Source organism: Osmerus mordax, chromosome 16 (assembly GCF_038355195.1).
Source record: "Osmerus mordax isolate fOsmMor3 chromosome 16, fOsmMor3.pri, whole genome shotgun sequence".
Lineage (NCBI taxonomy): Eukaryota > Metazoa > Chordata > Actinopteri > Osmeriformes > Osmeridae > Osmerus > Osmerus mordax.
The window spans coordinates 5,103,550-5,121,520 of NC_090065.1; the positions used below are offsets into that span (position 1 = coordinate 5,103,550).

Here is a 17,971-nt window from a genome sequence, read left to right on the forward strand (position 1 = left end):
GAATCAAAAAGACCTACTTTCTGTATCTCAACTTCAAACAAAGCTGAATGAAGAATGTGGTTTAATTAAATTCTGTTTCAACAGCACAGATTTTCCGATATGCAATTGAAATAAAGACAAAAGGCTGGCAACACGTGGGCGGTCACAGTTTGAATAACTTAATCCTACATGGGTTCTTTTATCAGGAAAAAGGAAGGGGACAGAGTCAGGTAAGGTAATGCCATAGGAATCTTGTTTCTTGCATTCCCATGAGGGTGTGGCTGGCCGCCTGACCTGACACCTGTGCTCTGTGTTGTATGTTGGAGAGGCGTGAAGGTGGAACATAATAAGTGAGTAAACACCGCCCATGCCTCATTACCCACTTTGCTGCTACTGCAGGTTCTTACACATGTCTCCAACTTCCCTGGCATCTGAGTCTGCATGTGACAGCATTTCTACAGTCATCCATCTCTCCATTCAGGAAGCATGCTTCAATCTGTTTGTTTTTTCATTGGGTAACAAATGGCTTTAATAATCAAGAAGAGCTTGTTATTTCATATTTGAGTTCTTACAAGGTCATATAGATTGTCAATCAAATCATTCTGTAACTGCATAATCTGTGATTCCAAGTATTTCAATTATTACATTCAATTATCTCAAATGGTCCCATGTTTAATAGTGAATATGTCAATTAATGGTCTGTTTCATGAAGAACAGCCAACACACAGTAAATGATGCTCTCTATCATAGTTCCTGTAGTTTATTCCTGTAGTCATTCATGTCGTTTTTACTTCCTGTAGTTATTCATGTTGTTTTTACTTCCTGTAGTCATTTCCCATCACTGTTGTTGTTGTTGACGTTGCCTTCCTCCGCGGCCACAAACTTGATCTCGGCGTTGGCAGTTCGCAATGTCACGCTGCTGTCCCTCACCTTGTGCTTGAAGAGGAAAGGGAAGGTCTTCCTGAAGGACTTCCTGAAGCTGCCGCCCATGAAGCCGTAAACGAAAGGGTTGACAGAGGAGTTGGCGTAAGACATGCAGTTGGCCCACGTCTTGATCTTGTAGGTGGCGTAGTTGGGCTGGTAGTCAGGGTAGAAAGACTGGAAAAGCACAAAGAGCTGGATGGGACCCCAGCAGACAGTGAAGAGGAGGACGATGACCACCACCATCTTGGAGATTTTGCTTCTTATGGAGATGGTCCTCTCTGACAGCAGGTTGACCTGTGGCATAGGGAGAGTCATTCAAATTACGTTGATTTCATCTATCTTTCAGTCGACCGATCGATCAGAACTGTTAGGTGTGACAATGATCATAAGTTTACTACCTAGAACATCCACCAAGGACAACGCCCAAGGACACCATTGTGCATTCATTATGGACATGCACTGGTGCTGGCAATGTTGTTTTGTGTTCACAAAGCCCTGACCTGGTAGTTGTTGTCAACCGGCTCAACAGCAGGCTGCCCCACCCTCTTCAGCATCAGAGTGTAACAGAGGGAGATGGTGAGGATAGGCAGGAGGTAGGCAGCTATGAACTGGTAGAGAATGAAGGCCCTCTCGTGGGCCTTAGAGGGAAAGCGTTCCATGCAGTAATGCCTGGGACCGTACCAGTATCCCTCTTCGATCCTCTGGTACAGGAAAATAGGGATGGAGAGGAGGAAGGAACCTGGAGGAGGAAGGAAAGAGATATGACAGGATAGGACTAGAGACATCGAGCTCTGTAATGGATCAGATTTTGTGATGACATTTCATTTTTAAGGGGGTCAGTAAAGATTATGTATAGTAGGTAATTATAATAAAGAAGCTATCCATAGGATACCTAAAAATAAAGTGTGCTAAAGTTTACATTCGCCTTCTCAATGTGCTCAGCAAAAGTGTCTACATGCAATTTATGGTTGGTTTACTTCTATTGTAGAGAACAGTCAGATTCGACTGCCCACCCTCTGGCTGTGTTACTCACCGATCCAAATGCAGATGCTGACTATCATGGCAACCCGAGGCGTGCGGTGGCGGAGAGATTTTAAGGGGTAGACGGTGACATAGCAACGGTCACCGCTCATAGCTGTCAGTGTGATACAGGTGGCCTGGACCGTCACCTACAAAACAACCAGCAATTGATAACTATCACCCTAGAGAAACTGGATTGGCCTTACATTTGAACATGTCAATTATGTAAAGAAGCTTGTCACACTTAATCCAACCGCAAAAATGAGTACTATAATGAATTTCAATTCATTAATAGCACCAGTGCTCTTGTGTTGGAGTGGAAAAAGTGTGGATGCATTGCCAGAGCCCTCAACCCTCTCTAAACAGAGAGTGGAGAGGAGCGCAATCTGCTTTGCAGCACTAATTAAGTGGACTGTAATGCATAATTATTTGGAATCTGTCTAGGCAGCCAACCAGTTTGAATATTCAAGATGTGAGACATGAAAGAGTTTCTGTAGTTTGATGCATGCTGAGCAAGAAATTGAACTGGAATCTGTGACCACTTGAGGTGGGTAAATTGACCTTGCTGATGATATACACCTGCATGAGTGGGAATTAGACACATTTCAAACCAATCCACTTTGGGTGGATATCAATTGTGAAGTGGAGTCATTGGTCCTCCGGAGAAGAGACAGGGAAAGAAAGACATTTTTAAATAATTGAAATCTGATCCCACTCTGACTACGGAGACCATTCTATATGTTAGATTGGAGCTTGTAACCAAGCCATCCTAGCCATCGTCACAGCATCGTCACGGCACAGTCAAATTGTTGGGAGCCTCATGGTCTTTTTTAGTTTAAATGTTTTTAATCTCTCCTAGACTTTAGATAATTACATACGTATTTGAGTTCTACAAGACAGGTTACAATTACAATACAACATGAATCATAACCTAATGTAGCCTGTACCTCTCCTACCAAGCAGAGAGGCCCTCCCAACCTACTGCACTTGAGCTAAGCCTTTTATTTCAAACCCCAGCTCATCTTCCATTAAGCTGAGGATGCACAACGAATATACATGTGTGCTGAATACAAATAAAAACCCCATTACATTCACTACCTATGAAAAATCAGTGAGATCAGTCACCAAAACTAAAATGGATTCTCAGGAAAACAAAACAAAAAACACATGCAATAGGTAACAGGCAATAGTCACGCAAGTGAGAAATCTATCACCTGAGTGACATTTGCAGCGAGATAATCACATATTATCCGAATAAAATACAAATCTAATCTCCTCTGAAACCAGGACCCAGGGGGCACTTGGCAGTCTAAATTGGGGCAACCATATCTTGTCACTTTAGCGTTTGCTTTCTGTGTTACCTGTTGAAGGAAGGCAACAAATTTGCACATGAATTCCCCAAAGATCCATCCAGGCAGAGGGTAGAGTGTGGCAGTGAAGGGAACACAGCATACCAAGAAGATGATGTCAGTGGCTGCCAGGTTCGCTGGGAGAGGAGGGAGGACCGTCAAAAAGGTTACATTCTGTGATGGGATGACATTACGTGGTTTTTGAGACCAGAATAATCAAGTATATTATAATCCTGTGTCATGTGTCTAAGTACTGTCAAGTAGAGTTGAATTCAAAGTACGAATGTTAGATTTTTTATTGTTTGTAATCAACAATATCAATATTCTGATCAAATTCTGATCTGCCACAGGATAACTCATGTCTCGTGTTCTTTCAGAACTCACTTGAAACTATGAACATTACATTTGAAGATTAAAGATTGCAGCAGATTCAATCTGCTGTAGTGCAGAGGCTGGATCTGGTCATTTATAATGTGATGCAAAAGCCTATGGTTATATTCATCTATATACAGTGATTAGTCAGAAGTGGAAAAATATTGCGCACATGGACATGCACAGCTCCCAGGTGGCGTTGGAAATAACAATATGTGGAATATTAACCAGGCTCCCTTATAACAGCCTCCAGATAAAATATTCATTCCACGTATGGAAACATGCAAGCCCATCTCAACAACAACTCACACACACAAAAAACACACAAACAAACTCACGTACATACACACATGCACACACCCACATACACACAACGGACATGCATGATGTTGTGTGTCACAACTTCACAACTGTATTTCAAATGCAAATGTCAACCAATATGAATTTACTTTGTGGGAGTATGAGACCTGGATACAGAACCTGGTATCAAATGATTCATTTTCATAAGTTTCAGTTTCACAGTTTCAAATGGCCACAATATTTGTTCAAAATATTTCAACATGTCCAACATATATCGTAAATTGCATTTTCCTCTGTTATTTTTTTATTTGAAAATACAAGTAATTATTGAACGTGAAATCAAAGTTGTGCGAATGGACCCGCTCAGCCAACGTTGCAGCTATAGCTGGATCTTCTGCCTGCTCACCTATATAAAAGTTGGTGGCGGTCCTCATCTGCCTGTGTTTTGAGATGACATGGATGACCAAGGAGTTTCCTACCAGACCCACAAGCATGATGAGCGAGAAGAAGAGAGGGACAAGCCAAGCGTCCGTTAGGAACGGATGTTCCTCCCCTTCCTCGTCCTCCGCTGCTGCTGAATCCTTTCGAGAGCTGTTGAACTCCGAGGAGTTGCTCAGCCACAGCTCCGTAGAATTCCATTCATGGGATGCGAACATAGCGGAGCGTGCGGTTCCTCTAAAGCTTTCAGGAGAGAATGATACAACCGAGTTTCCTTACGTTTAAACAAACTGGTGCGTAAAGCAATAGTGTGTATTCAAGATTATAGAGGTAATGGATCAGTAAAAACGGTCTCTTTAATTAGATCCTGTTCTCCTGTAGTTCTTCGTCAAGCTTGATGACCTTTAATTCCTCTGCTTAACCTTTATATATTGTCGAAGTTCAGCCCCTTTCCTTTTGGGAGCAGTGATGTGTACCTATACCTATAGCTAGTTTTTGAAGGACTTTCTAAACGTGCTCTCTCCAACGGCCAGATTGCACTGGCTTTATAACGAGCCACAGGCACACGTGGGTTTCTGCTTGCCGGATTCTGGCAGAAATAGCTGATATCAGGTCTCCATAGCAACATGGGGAGCTATATAGCTCCCCATCTCGAGTTCAGTGTACGCCACACGCACAAATATTTTTTTCACTTTGTTCAAAATGTGTAAGATATTGTGGTGCTGTTTATCTGCTATTTTGCTAAGACTTATAGTAGGCCTACATTTTATACTGACGTTTTTGAGTATGCCACTCCATTTAAACACTGTCATACTCAGCTATCAGGCAATTTACTGTGGTGACAATAATAATGTTGTGAAGTGGACTTCAAACACAAGCAGTTCTAGGGTGATAGTAGTAATAAATTGTGATACTTGAGACAAATATAGAAAACAACATGCTTCTCAAAAGTAGGCTATACATAACTTATAGCCTACATTTAATCCACTGTATACTGCTGGACGCAGTATATTTTCTGTCCATTTACACCCAGTACAAGAGGATGCTCACCTCCATTGACATGCAGGGGAGTCAGTCACGCCACTGCTCATCAGTTCTGCTTCGAAGGTCATCCCAAGCTAAAAACGCACACATTTGTATTCTTATATCATTGCACGGAGCCTCTGGTATCGTTCCCCTGACACCGTTTGACATTTGTATGCAGGGGGGCTGCTTGAACTTCCGGCCACAGTCAGGCATCGCAGGGTTTAGTAACAAGGATGTCCAATGTTAGAGGGTCCTCTGGGGGTAGAACACCCAAGTTGGACCCACAGAAAACAGCCTTATGTCTGGAACTTTGCCAGAACTGTATGTACTATAGTATGTCAAATATCTATGGCACAGTGGATTGGCATGTGCATGTGTATGGATGCTGACCTGCACATACTGTAGTCTTCAGTTCCGGAACCAGATTGCCTTGTCTGGCCCATTGTATTATGAATAGAGCCAAAAGTTATATACTGTAAAATGCATTCATAATATTTGCTCCAAAGAGCTTGCTTCAGTTTTGTTTTGAACGATAGTTCCCTTTGCTTTGACTACTGGAATGGTTATTTTCAATGCAATGTCCTACATGGAGCATAATGATAGGCCTAGAGAAGGTAAGAGTTAATTCACCTTTTCTAAGGGAGAACAGAGACTGATTGCATGACAGCATTTACTCCAATATACAACTATTATGCTATACTTGATAGCTGTCGTCAATAGGTGACCTCAGTCTGACACACCTACCAAATCAAATATGGTAGCAGTCAATCTCAGTAGTGGTGGCTGTTCATAAGGATTGCTGATTTTTACTTAATGCCATTCAAAAATAATAATAATCAGATACACACTGGAAAATGAGAAGTGTGAATGAAAGAGGAAGTTAAAGATGTGTGAATGGAACACCCAGAGAAAATGTTTTTGCCCTGAATCAATCTTTAAGAAAATGTAAGTCTTTATAGCCTTACACCAACAAAAATAGTATCTGATTACCAATTGACATAATGATGCTGTGTGTGTCATAGCCCCTTTAGTCCAAAATGAAGATGAGCAATTTGCCTCCGCATTCACATAATTATCATATGGATCAGGAAGGATACCTTGGAGGCTTGAGAACAACATGTGGGTTTTGATGATTTAAGCAAGACTACCACATTAAGTTTCGATACCAGGTGTTAAACAGTTGCACGTTTGTACAATACATTACATAACAGTACCTCAAAGGTCTCTATTCAGACTTACATAACATGTTGTTTACAAAAAGCAAAATCTATTGTCTGTGATAAATGATGGACAGTAGTTTTGTACTGACGTAAAGCATTTTAATTGTTTGTATTGTGTTCAAGTGTTTGTGAGAGGCTGAAGGTGTTAGTCTGAACAACTGTTCAACAATCATTAAAGGCAAAACAACTATTGCCTCTATAATATTTAAAAATTAGAAAAAAGTGTACCAGAAAGCAGAACAGTTTACCAAAGCACATGTGATGGTGAGAGATGGTGTTTGATTGGCTATAAATAATGTAAATGATGCATTGATTCCTCAAGGGTTTGTTTCAGTAAGAAACTATCTTTGAGAATGTATAATGAAGCTCCATGATGTGTCAGAATCGACAACTGTGGACAAAATTCATAATTAAAACATAACTTCATTGGAAAGAAACAATATTCTAAACATGAAAAGATAAAACATGTTTGAAGTCTTAAACCATGGGGCTCTCCAGGAGAGCATCAATAAGACCTATGCTAATATGATGTAGGACATGCAGGGAAAGAACATTTTTTATGTAATATTGTCACGTATTGCTGTCTTTCGGTGCGTGTAAACCTTTTAACTTTAAACGTTTCACCTCACTGTCCTTGGCCCACAGTCACATGAAGGGAGGTTTTCATGTAGAGGGAGAATAATGCAAGTGAGAGTGTAACCATTGAAGCTCCACAGCTGATAACATAATCCTTTTGATCAAAATCTTTCCACAATCTGTTTGGACTGGCTGTGAAAAAGGGCAATCACTTTTGTGGGACCAGTGAAGGTTATGGGAAACGTCCTCTTTCTGGTCATGTTCTGATGACATACTAAGGTGGACTAGGCGAATGTGCTGAATATTATTTTCTGGGAACAATACATTACTAGATGGTGAAAAGAGAAGCAGATTAGAGCATGAAACAAAGATGACAGGTAAAAAATAAAAAAGAGACAAGAGCAATGCCAATAGATCAATAATTAGGAAGAGCAATATATCTTCCTGTGCTCCATGGCCTGTGCATATTGATACATTGGTCCAAACACCAAGATTCTTTTAGCAGTATTTCCTTTACAAACTTCTCACGAGCAAAGAACCTTCACGTTTCATAGAAAGTCTTTATCAACCAGTCTCTCATCACTAGAGATGAAAGACAACAAACAAACTGTTGGTCCTGATGGTACAGCAGGACAAGATTGATACCAGTGATGGCACAGCTTTCATGCAAGACTGATGACAAAAGTACCAGTGTATGTGTGTGGGTTTTTCAGAGAAGAGAGATCCATTAGCTTTTTATATTTTGCAGTCGGATGCATTTTAGACAGCAAATCCAGTTCCAGATAAGAAGAGACAGTTATTTCATCATTTCAAAATAAAATCACATTCTCTAAAAGGGAGTTTATGTTGGAAATTGGTCAATCCCAAAAGATTTATTCAGCTGACCACTACTGCGTGCGTTACTTTAATGAAATGGTGCAGTAGACAATATTAAAGTCTTTGTTGTTTTGTAATGAGATGTAAATTAGGAATGTTTTCTGTCCAATAAATGCATATGTTTCATTCATGAGACGAGGATAAAACAGTATAGGTGAGTGAGCAAATTCTGAGACCGATGGTATTGAAGGTTTGCTACCCAGTGCCAACGTCCTTCTCTCTTTGTTACTGCTGAAGGTAATTGCTTTATTGAAGGAACATGAACTCACTCATTTGTTTTGCAATAGTGGAGCAGGCAGGCAGCATTCTCAGATTAAATTACTGCTGTTGATGTTCATGGCAGATGGGAACTCATGCATCCTTGATCATCGTACAACTGGGCAGAGAACACTGAACATGACATAATGAAACTCATTGGCATTGAACTAAACCATGATTTTATGAATACACCTGGAAAGTCTTAATGTGTGGATGTGTGTCCTTGTAAGAAAATTAGAGACACGGTGTGAGCTAGAGAGAGAGAGAGAGAGATAAAGAGAGAGAGAGAGAGAGAGAGAGAGAGGGGAGGGAGAGAATGTCCAGTTCTCTATCTGTATAATGCCATGATTGAATCATTAGATGATGCAGCATACTGCATCTATGACCACACGGCTGACTTTAGCTTCAGGTTTCACATACAGCATTGGTTGGGCCATGAGGCGCATTCACTCTCATTGATATCACTGTCTTATTGAATTTAAGCTTTTAAGACGTGCTCTGAATGAGAACAGCTTGACTAGAGTGGTAATTTTGGTTGTTTTTTCCTCTTTTCAGTTTATTTAACTGCATGGATTAAAGGACAATACCAGTTTAGTGTGTTATGGATATGCGGCTGGAGCGTGATACATAGTTTGTTCCTTTAATGTGACTGACAGTGTGCAGAGAACATGGAGATGTAGATCCCTCACCGGCATACGTAAATAAATTGTAACGAAAATTACAATAGCCCTATGATGAATAATGCTGTGATACCGGACAAAAAAAGACCTACACTGTATTTGTATTTCCCCCCTGACAGATGGAACAGTCATAGTTAAAAGGTGATCATTTTCTGGAGCACAAACTGTAACCCCCCACTGCGTTTCCATCAGGGTACCTTCCAAGGTGCCAGGAGGCCATTTACACATGGTTATCGTTACATAAACTTAAATACAGTCGCCTCAAGGAACATGCTGTCTTACTCTACTCCAAGTAAATCAGGAATTTTTTGAGCTTTTAACAAATTACACATTTTATTAAATTACATGTAAAATGGTATGTTTCAAAGGTCTCTTATCTGATTCTGCACCCAATAACATAGTTACATACATAACAGTGATGTTACAGCAGCGCCCTCTTGTGAGAAAAAATTATCTAAATGATTTTTTCCTTGTCGTAACAGATCCACGGTCAGACGTGAGATACAGTTTCCATAGAGATCCAAGTCTGTACTGATCGCAGACCTGCAGTTTCGAATTGTTATGGCACCACAGACAGAACTCGAGAAATGACGTTTGTTGTTTCAAGTCACATGTTCCAGCAAGCCCCGTCAGCTGACTGACAGCGAGCTTCCTCCTTTTGATGGTGCTAGTTTTTTCTCCGTCAAGACGGATGAAGAGCACACTATTTTAGGAAATTGAGACACACTGGTAACACTTATTACGTTAAAGTAAAGATAACGTTGGTGTACAACATATAGGCTGGTAGTAACACCGTATAGATGCTTCTGGAGTGTATGATGAACGGACACGCCATCCTCTACACCGGGGTCACTTTGGCCTTCTGGAGTACAATTCTCATCGTCGGTAAGAATGCTAGCGATGGATTCGTATTTTGCTAGCTATTTTAGCGGAACATTTGTTCCATATACATACTAAATACTTGATATTTGTCATTCATTAATGTCGTGAAGACGACTGTGTCGCGCGTTCGATGCCTTGTAGCTAGAGCTAGCTACATCTTTAGGTAGTTTAGATCGTTAGCGAGCTAGCTTGATGGCTACTTGCTACTAGTCATTTTCGTATGTGACATTAAGGTTAGCTAGATTGATCAGCATTCAGTAAAGTCAGATGTATCTTAGCAAAGTCCACTCTCGAATATAATATAAATACGCAAGAATAGTAAGAATAGTAATTGCAGAATCATGTGTACCAGTAGTGTCAGCTGCGTTTGCTAGCACAGGATCACTACATAGTAGTGTGTAATGTGTACAGTACACTATAGCTAGCCCCTGAGAAATCAAGAAATAATTGGTTACTGTATAAAATATTAGACCTAGTTAATCATTAAGGAACTATTGTAGAGGATAGTAATTTATTGCATGTCACACACACTTCTTTTAGGGCACATTCTTTACTAGCCTTGTTGGAAACAAAATAGTCAAAATAATTAACATTTAGGCTTGCACCTATCTAAGAAACCTTAGTGTTTGCACATGGCATTGGAAAGCTACATATAGATAACGTGCTTTGTGAAATTGAACAGTTAATGTTCTTCTGCGGAATGAGATACTATTCACAGTTGGGGAAGTGGGAATGTACCAATTTGCATGTGAGCGTGAGCTATCACAGTCCCTCTCTATGACACTATCATACCACTGGAACATTTTTTGTTCAGTATATGGTGTACTATTTTAGACCCAGTGTTGTTGACTAATGCAAAAAAAAAAAATCATAGCTGTGTCTGCCGATTAACTTGTGTTTAAATATTTTGTTACAGGTATCTGTTATACAATTTTTGACCTTGGATTCCGCTTTGATGTGGCATGGTATGTATATGTCTATGACAAACCTTTTACCAATAGCACTGTTCCAGAATGGCAATTCAGTCTAGAAATAATTTTTGCATTCAGTGTCAGATAGTTACATTTACATTTTACATTTAGTCATTTAGCAGACGCTCTTATCCAGAGCGACTTACAGTAAGTACAGGGACATTCCCCCGAGGCAAGCAGGGTGAAGTGCCTTGCCCAAGGACACAATGTCATTTGGCACAGCTGGGAATCGAACTGGCAACCTTCTGATTACTAGCCCGATTCCCTAACCGCTCAGCCACCTGATATCCCCTAGATAGTTGCACACGTAGGCTAAATAGATGCACATAAAGTACTGACAGGCACTGCTATTCTCATATCCCAGTGTTAAAAAGTACCTAAATTAGTAGCTTACTAATACGTCTAAAAATTAAACTGAAAACTTTCAAATGAAAGCTGAAATACATTCAAATATGAGAAATGGCGCCCCCATTTGTTGTCTGCTCACCCATGCTTTCCTCCAGCTCCAGTTAGATTGACAGGGGTTTCACAAAATTAGCCAAGGAGGAAGGCATGCCTCACTAAAGGCAATAGTCTGGAACAGGATTTCTGTAACATAATTGGTTAGAAAGTAGCAAGTTGCTCCAAAATTGGTATTCCACTGGCACTGAGCTGTCTGTGTTGCTAACCAACTCCCAGAATGCTTCATACGTGGGGACAACACTTTACCTTACTGTACCTTTTAAGTCTGTGTGTTATCAGAAGTGGAACTTCAGTTATTAATATTTATGTACAAGGACAAATTCAGAACCAGAATAATGACATATTTCATTATCTAATTTTCCCCTTGCCATGCACAATGCTGCAATCCCCCTCCCCCTTTTCAGGTTTCTCACAGAGACCTCCCCCTTCATGTGGGCTAACCTGGGGATCGGTCTGGCCATCTCCCTCTCCGTTGTGGGAGCTGCATGGTGAGTCCTCTGTCTTGTCTGTTTAGTCTGGGCTTAACAGACAAACCACACAGGTGACAACTGCAATTGCATTGGAAGGGAGAACTCCTGTGGTTGTTCATGCCTGGTGGAATTAAGTGGATGAAAAGGCATGTGGTATTGTTAGGATCCTCTAAATCCCCTTTTGTTTCTGTTATGTTTGTGTTACAGGGGAATTTACATCACCGGTTCCAGTATCATTGGGGGTGGAGTTAAAGCACCACGAATCAAAACCAAGAATCTGGTTAGGTAAGCCACTGAGAAAGTTGACTGCTTTAGCCAAAAGCTTATAACAGGTCCCAAATCATGCTCTTGGTACACTCAAAACCAATTAGTTTCAATTTGGTTGGTAAAAATGCCAGCTATGTTGCTTTCAGTCTGACTTTGTGATAAAATCCATAAAGTGCACAGGGGAAATCCTAAAACACAAAAATAATCTTGTAGTTAAGTAATAAACCAGAATTTGTATCATACAGGTATTGTTCTTTATTGCCTTGCCTTCACTGGCATCATCTTACCAGTGTTCTCCTTCTCCTCCAGCATCATTTTCTGTGAGGCTGTAGCCATCTACGGGATCATCATGGCTATCGTCATCAGTAACATGGCCGAGGTAAGCAGTTTAAGTGAAGTGTATAACATTGATGATCCAAGCATGCTTAATAGATAAGGCATGTGTGCAGCTCTCTTCTTCTGTCCTTTGATGTTTCCGTTTTCCTCCTTAGAACTTTAGCGGAACTACACCAGAGACTATTGGGGCGAGGAACTACCAAGCCGGTGGGACATAGCGTTTAATTTACTTTAATTTAATAAACGACACAGCCTGCAAAGCACCTTCAATGTCCAGGAATGTACGGTGTACACAAGTAGTTAGTCTGGTTGAACCAGCCAGTGAAATGCAGCATGGAGTAATGGTTTGACTGTCCTCATCCCCTGCCAGGTTACTCCATGTTCGGTGCTGGTCTTACCGTGGGCTTCTCCAACCTGTTCTGTGGCATCTGTGTCGGCATCGTGGGCAGTGGTGCGGCCCTGGCGGATGCTCAGAACGCCAGCCTCTTTGTGAAGATCCTCATTGTCGAAATCTTTGGCAGCGCAATTGGGCTGTTTGGAGTGATTGTAGCCATCTTACAGGTAATCATCTCTCCACCCCTCTTGCATCTTTTTCAATATCCCTGCCCCCTCGCTCTCCTCTCTGGGCATACTGTCTCTCTCTCCGTACTCCTCTTTTGTCATCTTGCCTAATCCTTAATATGCTTTTGCCTTTCTCAGACATCAAAAGTAAAAATGGGCGACTAGAAGACGTCTACACAATGATTAAAGACAAGACAGCTGGGCAGACAGATGGATAATGTAAATACATAGTAAATTATTGAAATGTCTTCTTTCTTTAGTTTTTTTGTTCTGTGATTATTTTTAACCATCATTTGCTGGAGAGTGACAGATTAGCATCATTTTGTCTTATTGAGGATCGCAACTCTGTCGATAGAGTAACATTTGGCCTAATGCCCAAAGCGTTAGACATAATTATTTGTTCAAAGTTTTAATGATTGCGTAACTCCCATCATCTAATCACATTATCACAATTAAAATGGCTACCCGATGGAGGAAGTACTCTGTAGTAGACGGAACACATCTTTCAACACTTCCTGATTCCATGGCCGATAGAGAAGTGATGGGTTTCCATTATTATGTACAACTATGACTGTGCTGTCAGAAGCATATGATCTGTGTGAATGATGGTGGACTTGTACATATGCAAACTGTTCTGTAAAGGGACTCCATGTTCTTATATGGAAGCAAAAAGCTGAATGTTGTATTTTGATGGATTTAGATATTTCACATCTGCTTGAATAATCTTACAAACAATTCATCTTCTTAAATCACAATCTCTGACTTTTCCGAATCTATTTCAGAACATTTTTATCCCAAAACTCTTCACGTCTGATTGGTTAAAAATGTGAATATAGTAAATTGGTGTGTGTGTGTATATAAAAGGGCACGTGGCTGTGTCTTTGTGAAGCATGAGGATGTTTACCATTCTGTGTACCTTAGCTTGGTTTGTCTTATTAATGTTTTTTTTTTTTTTTTTTTTTTAAGCAAGTGGTCTTGACCCACAGAAAACTGTGGCTGAATCTTACAGTATTTCACTGAGTTCAAGTGATAATAGATTGTGTCAACAGCCATCTCAGGTCGGGAACCCTGTAAATGATCCATTCATGGAGTGAAAAATTAGCCTACAACTTATTTGTTTTCAAGACCTTTTCTTTCCATTTCCTTATGTTTTTTATTTTCTTATGTTTCACTGTATGTAGTCATTATTACTTGGAGCTTGAATTATTTGAGTTCCTCTTTGAGCTTGACTACTGTGAATGGTCTGACAATGGTACGCATGTTCAGGAAGGTGTTACCTTGTTTAAAGTGACGCCTATGCTGTTCTTCACTTACACCTACTGTTTGTAGCTTAAATTGGGGTATTGCATAGGAGACAGGGTCTGGTGCTTGATTTGGGACAGGCCAATAACATAACCTGAACCAACACAGAGAAATAAATCCCAGACCAGTTGGCCTTTTTCATAGTCAAGTCAAATTTGTTTTGCATTTTAATTATTTGGTTGCTGTCATTAGATTAGACCAATTCTAATCTATACACATTGTTCCAAATGAGTCTATATACAACAATGTGATGTGAATTTCCTATGGATCCCTACAGGAGTCTGCAAATGGAAAGAGGGTTAGAGGCACCACCCTTCCTCTCCTTCTGAGGGAGTGCCCTCCAGTATTCTGACATACGACAGTCTGGTTCATCACCAGGCAGTCAAAATGAGGGCTCCCCTTTTCTCCGTCCCTGTTGTTGCTGTTAAGTTGTTAAGTAATCTTTAAATGTGTGCTCTGTTTATTTTGAATGTAGAAATCTCACAGCCCTCTTTCCGCATGCAGACAAGGCTCCTGTTGACATGTCAAGCAGAATCATTTGGAGTAGTTGTGGAAGTTGTGGTGAGTGTCATGATCTTACATGTGTGTGTCTGCTGTGTTCACACGTTTACTTTTGAGCATTCCTAAATGGACCTAGACGTTTATACCGAGGTAACCAATCAGGCTTGAGAGAGCCCCAGGCTACGGCTGTGTTTGAATACTGGACAAATAGATGCATCAATCATCAGTTCTTGAGGCACTGTAGCTGATGTCATAAGGCTGAATTGTTGGAGGACTGTGCTACTTAGAATAGACACATCTGTTCATGTCAGATCTGTGATTTCACGAAGCAAGGTTGTTTTTTTCCAGCCATTCATACTGTTGGCCAATGTTAAGAAATCTTATATGGTTTGAGACTCTCTACAAACTTGATTGGGCCTCTGTTGTAGTGGTGCGTCATTCCTCATGTAATGGAAGTTCTAGAAGACCACATATGGCTGTTTGATATGTTGATGTGGTGATCCCATTGTTTTGACACGTGTAAAATAAGTGACTCCATTAATGTCTAAGAAATAAATAACATATTCCAATGACACATCACATCTTGTTCTTATTCAAGAATTGTGTTAAACTTAAACTCGATTTAGCTTTCACATTTACCATACTCGATACATATGAGCCACTAGGTGGTGTTAGAGTAGAAGCCATTATTTGACGATGAAAGAATAGCAACATACCTTCGTTCTCAGACAAATTGTAGAGCTAGACCTTGTTCTCAGTAGCTACCAGCTATCAAGTTTGTCGCTGACCATCTCTGGAGAAGGGGATCCCACACTGAATTGCCCTTCCCAACATTTCTTCAATTTTTCCTCCTGAGATTTAATTGGGAGGTTTACGTGCAGTTCTATGGGCGTTTGTTTGTGAAGACCTCTGTGACATTGCTTGTAAAAAGGAGAATACATATAAAACTTGGATTTGATTTAGGTAAACATTTTATTAGCACACATTTAGTAGCCCACAATACTGGGAACTGGGGATGTAGGCTATTAGTTGATTCAATAGAAATATCGGATTTCTAGTTCCAAAACTGGCCGGACTAATAAATAGGGAAACATATCTGTAGTGGACACAATTCTTAAAGAGGAGTCTCTATACGCATTCAATAAAGTTTGTGAACATATGAACCTTATAAAGCGTGGAGTAGCATTCCCAGTCCCTCTTGTGGTAAGCGGAGTATGAGCGCATTTGGACCATCCGACATTCCGTACTGGAGAAAGGGACCTGCCACAGCATCCTTTTATTGCCGTCACCCATCTATAACAAAACACTACGGGACTGTCGGAAATAAGAATATAGTCAATTTTCTTTGGTTTAGGATGTAAATAGTTCATCAATGAATCAGAATAAGGAATTTATCTGCTAATAAGATGGTATTACTATGACTGCAAAAATAAAATGACCGATTGTATCATTAGCTAGAGCGTTATATATATTTTTAACTCATATCGGCACCATGTCCCTCTTTCATAGTAAACTGTATTATATGGTGAGGGTATAAGACAGGTCGTTGATGTACCAGATGGAGGAGTCCTAATAGAATCCTTGTGCAGCATCAAAAATTAAAATGCACGAATAGAGGATTGTCTTCAACCACAAGGTAAGACTGCATGCATTTCATCCGTTCAAAACCATGTAAACTATTGTTTCCTTTTTATTTACATAGCCTCGGCTACTTAGCCTGCCATTTTGATGTCTCACAGCAGTATCTATTTTCCAACGGATGTTTCGGATCATAGCTCGTCTTTGTTTCATGCACATTTCGAAGCATCCTTATCTAGACACCGCCATTCTATCCTCAGAACTGCAATTTTCCTTGTTTCCACATCGTTGGCATCAAGCGAAATTAAATGCTGACTACCAGCATACCATAACCCTCTTGTCCTCCATCCATGTCAGCACATGATCGAGGCAAATATAAAGACAGTGTTGTCTCTCAAATACTTAATCTGTCTTTTTCAGTAGTGGAGTGGACCTCGCGACCGTCTCATGGTGCACTGTGTAGGTGCTGCATGCGAGAAGAACAGCGTGAAATGTAGAAAGAAATGTAAACAGAATTATTGTTATTTTGTTTGAAATACCTCGTCTGACCATTCAGCATGAGACATTATAGATATTGTATCTGTAATCTACTGACTGATGTTAATTGACAGATGATGAGTCTGACTTTGTACAACTTGTACCCAAACCATGTGGTACTCGTTACCTCACTGCCTCGTTATATCCCCAGATTTCGTTGTGTCGTTCGTCTTCGTTCCCAGAGAGTTCCGAGAGGTTTCAAATAAGACTACAAGTAGCATGCAGAAGATAGATAGCACTTTTTAACAGAACGTGAACTTCTGTAAAAAATTGCCTATCCACTACACACCTCTCCTCATAAACTGGGTATGCTCTTCTAGCAAAATTCTGTAACACAAAGATCCAAGTTATGAAGTGTCAAGGTTTTCATGTTCAAATACTGCCTAATACCAGCAGTTGTCTTAGAGAGTGCTAGTGTTTTGTTAGAATGTGTGAATGTGATTGAACCCGTTGGTCCTGCTTAGTCCTGGCTATAGACAGCAGGGAGCATTCTTTGGAGGACTTTTTCAGGTTAGGATATGTTGTCATGGGAACAACTAGACCTGAGCAACAAAGGTGGCTCAGGGAGGATTCGCCTCAATCTCTTGTGTATTCATTGAATTTTTGCTTGGTTTTCAGCGGTTCAATTCAGAGGCGTTGCTGACACGATTCAGTCTAAAAGTAAAACGTTGTTATCCTCTCTTTTGACCAGATTTGTTTACTGCAGCGTATATTAGGACTGTCATATCAATGGGCAATATTATGCAGATGGCATTAGGTGGTCTGAAAACACTGGATAGGCCTTCATCTCCAAACTCCTCAATGGGATCCCGTCGTTGCCTGAAACCGCCCCCAAATCCAGCCTTCTCTTCTCAGAATCCCTGTCCCTATGAAGCCTTTGCTTTATGGGTTCATTTAGTTCTTGGCTCTGTGGCCAAATGAGCAGCTGGATCTAAGGCAAAGAGGGGGCAAGGCAGGCCTGTATTCGATGGTAATGGGTCCCTTAGTCTCTGGAGATTAGCGGCTTTGGAGCACAGCCACATATGCCTTATGTGTGCATGTGTTGAATTAGACCACATGCCGGGAAGACAGAAGTCCCAGCAAAGA

At 40.6% G+C, this 17,971-nt stretch overlaps 2 protein-coding genes across 3 annotated transcripts; one reads left to right on the plus strand and one right to left on the minus strand.

The window, feature by feature from the left end:
- Window positions 1–529: 529 nt before the first annotated feature.
- On the minus strand, window positions 530–4,600 carry kiss1ra (KISS1 receptor a). The gene is made up of 5 exons (XM_067252629.1): window positions 4,351–4,600; window positions 3,285–3,409; window positions 1,937–2,072; window positions 1,404–1,642; window positions 530–1,197 (listed from the first exon to the last, which is right to left on the minus strand). Exons 1-5 carry the CDS (start codon window positions 4,598–4,600, stop codon window positions 808–810), a joined length of 1,140 nt encoding a protein of 379 aa, XP_067108730.1. The 3' UTR covers window positions 530–807.
- Window positions 4,601–9,655: 5,055 nt separating this feature from the next.
- Window positions 9,656–15,344, plus strand: atp6v0b (ATPase H+ transporting V0 subunit b). Of its 2 annotated transcripts, XR_010878738.1 has the most exons (9): window positions 9,672–9,903; window positions 10,817–10,865; window positions 11,738–11,821; window positions 12,011–12,088; window positions 12,380–12,449; window positions 12,562–12,613; window positions 12,777–12,967; window positions 13,106–13,186; window positions 14,547–15,344. XR_010878738.1 is itself a non-coding variant. In XM_067253790.1 (8 exons), the coding sequence occupies exons 1-8, from the start codon at window positions 9,819–9,821 to the stop codon at window positions 13,130–13,132; spliced, it is 636 nt and encodes a 211-aa protein (XP_067109891.1). In that variant the 5' UTR covers window positions 9,656–9,818; the 3' UTR covers window positions 13,133–15,344. The 2 variants fall into 2 exon arrangements, 1 of the variants encoding a protein (XP_067109891.1); XM_067253790.1 differs by having other exon boundaries at window positions 9,656–9,903; window positions 13,106–15,344.
- The last annotated feature ends 2,627 nt before the right edge of the window (window positions 15,345–17,971 follow it).

Excerpts from the sequence above, each read along its gene's own strand:
- kiss1ra (XM_067252629.1), bottom strand. The coding sequence starts at position 4,600 with ATGTTCGCATCCCATGAATGGAATTCTACGGAGCTGTGGCTGAGCAAC. Across the intron at positions 3,410-4,350 it reads CGCCACCAACTTTTATATAG|CGAACCTGGCAGCCACTGAC; the intron begins GTGAGCAGGCAG and ends CTCCTCTCCCAG. Across the intron at positions 1,198-1,403 it reads CGGTTGACAACAACTACCAG|GTCAACCTGCTGTCAGAGAG; the intron begins GTCAGGGCTTTG and ends CCTATGCCACAG.
- atp6v0b (XM_067253790.1), top strand. The coding sequence starts at position 9,819 with ATGCTTCTGGAGTGTATGATGAACGGACACGCCATCCTCTACACCGGG. Across the intron at positions 11,822-12,010 it reads TCCGTTGTGGGAGCTGCATG|GGGAATTTACATCACCGGTT; the intron begins GTGAGTCCTCTG and ends TTTGTGTTACAG. Across the intron at positions 12,089-12,379 it reads AAAACCAAGAATCTGGTTAG|CATCATTTTCTGTGAGGCTG; the intron begins GTAAGCCACTGA and ends CTTCTCCTCCAG.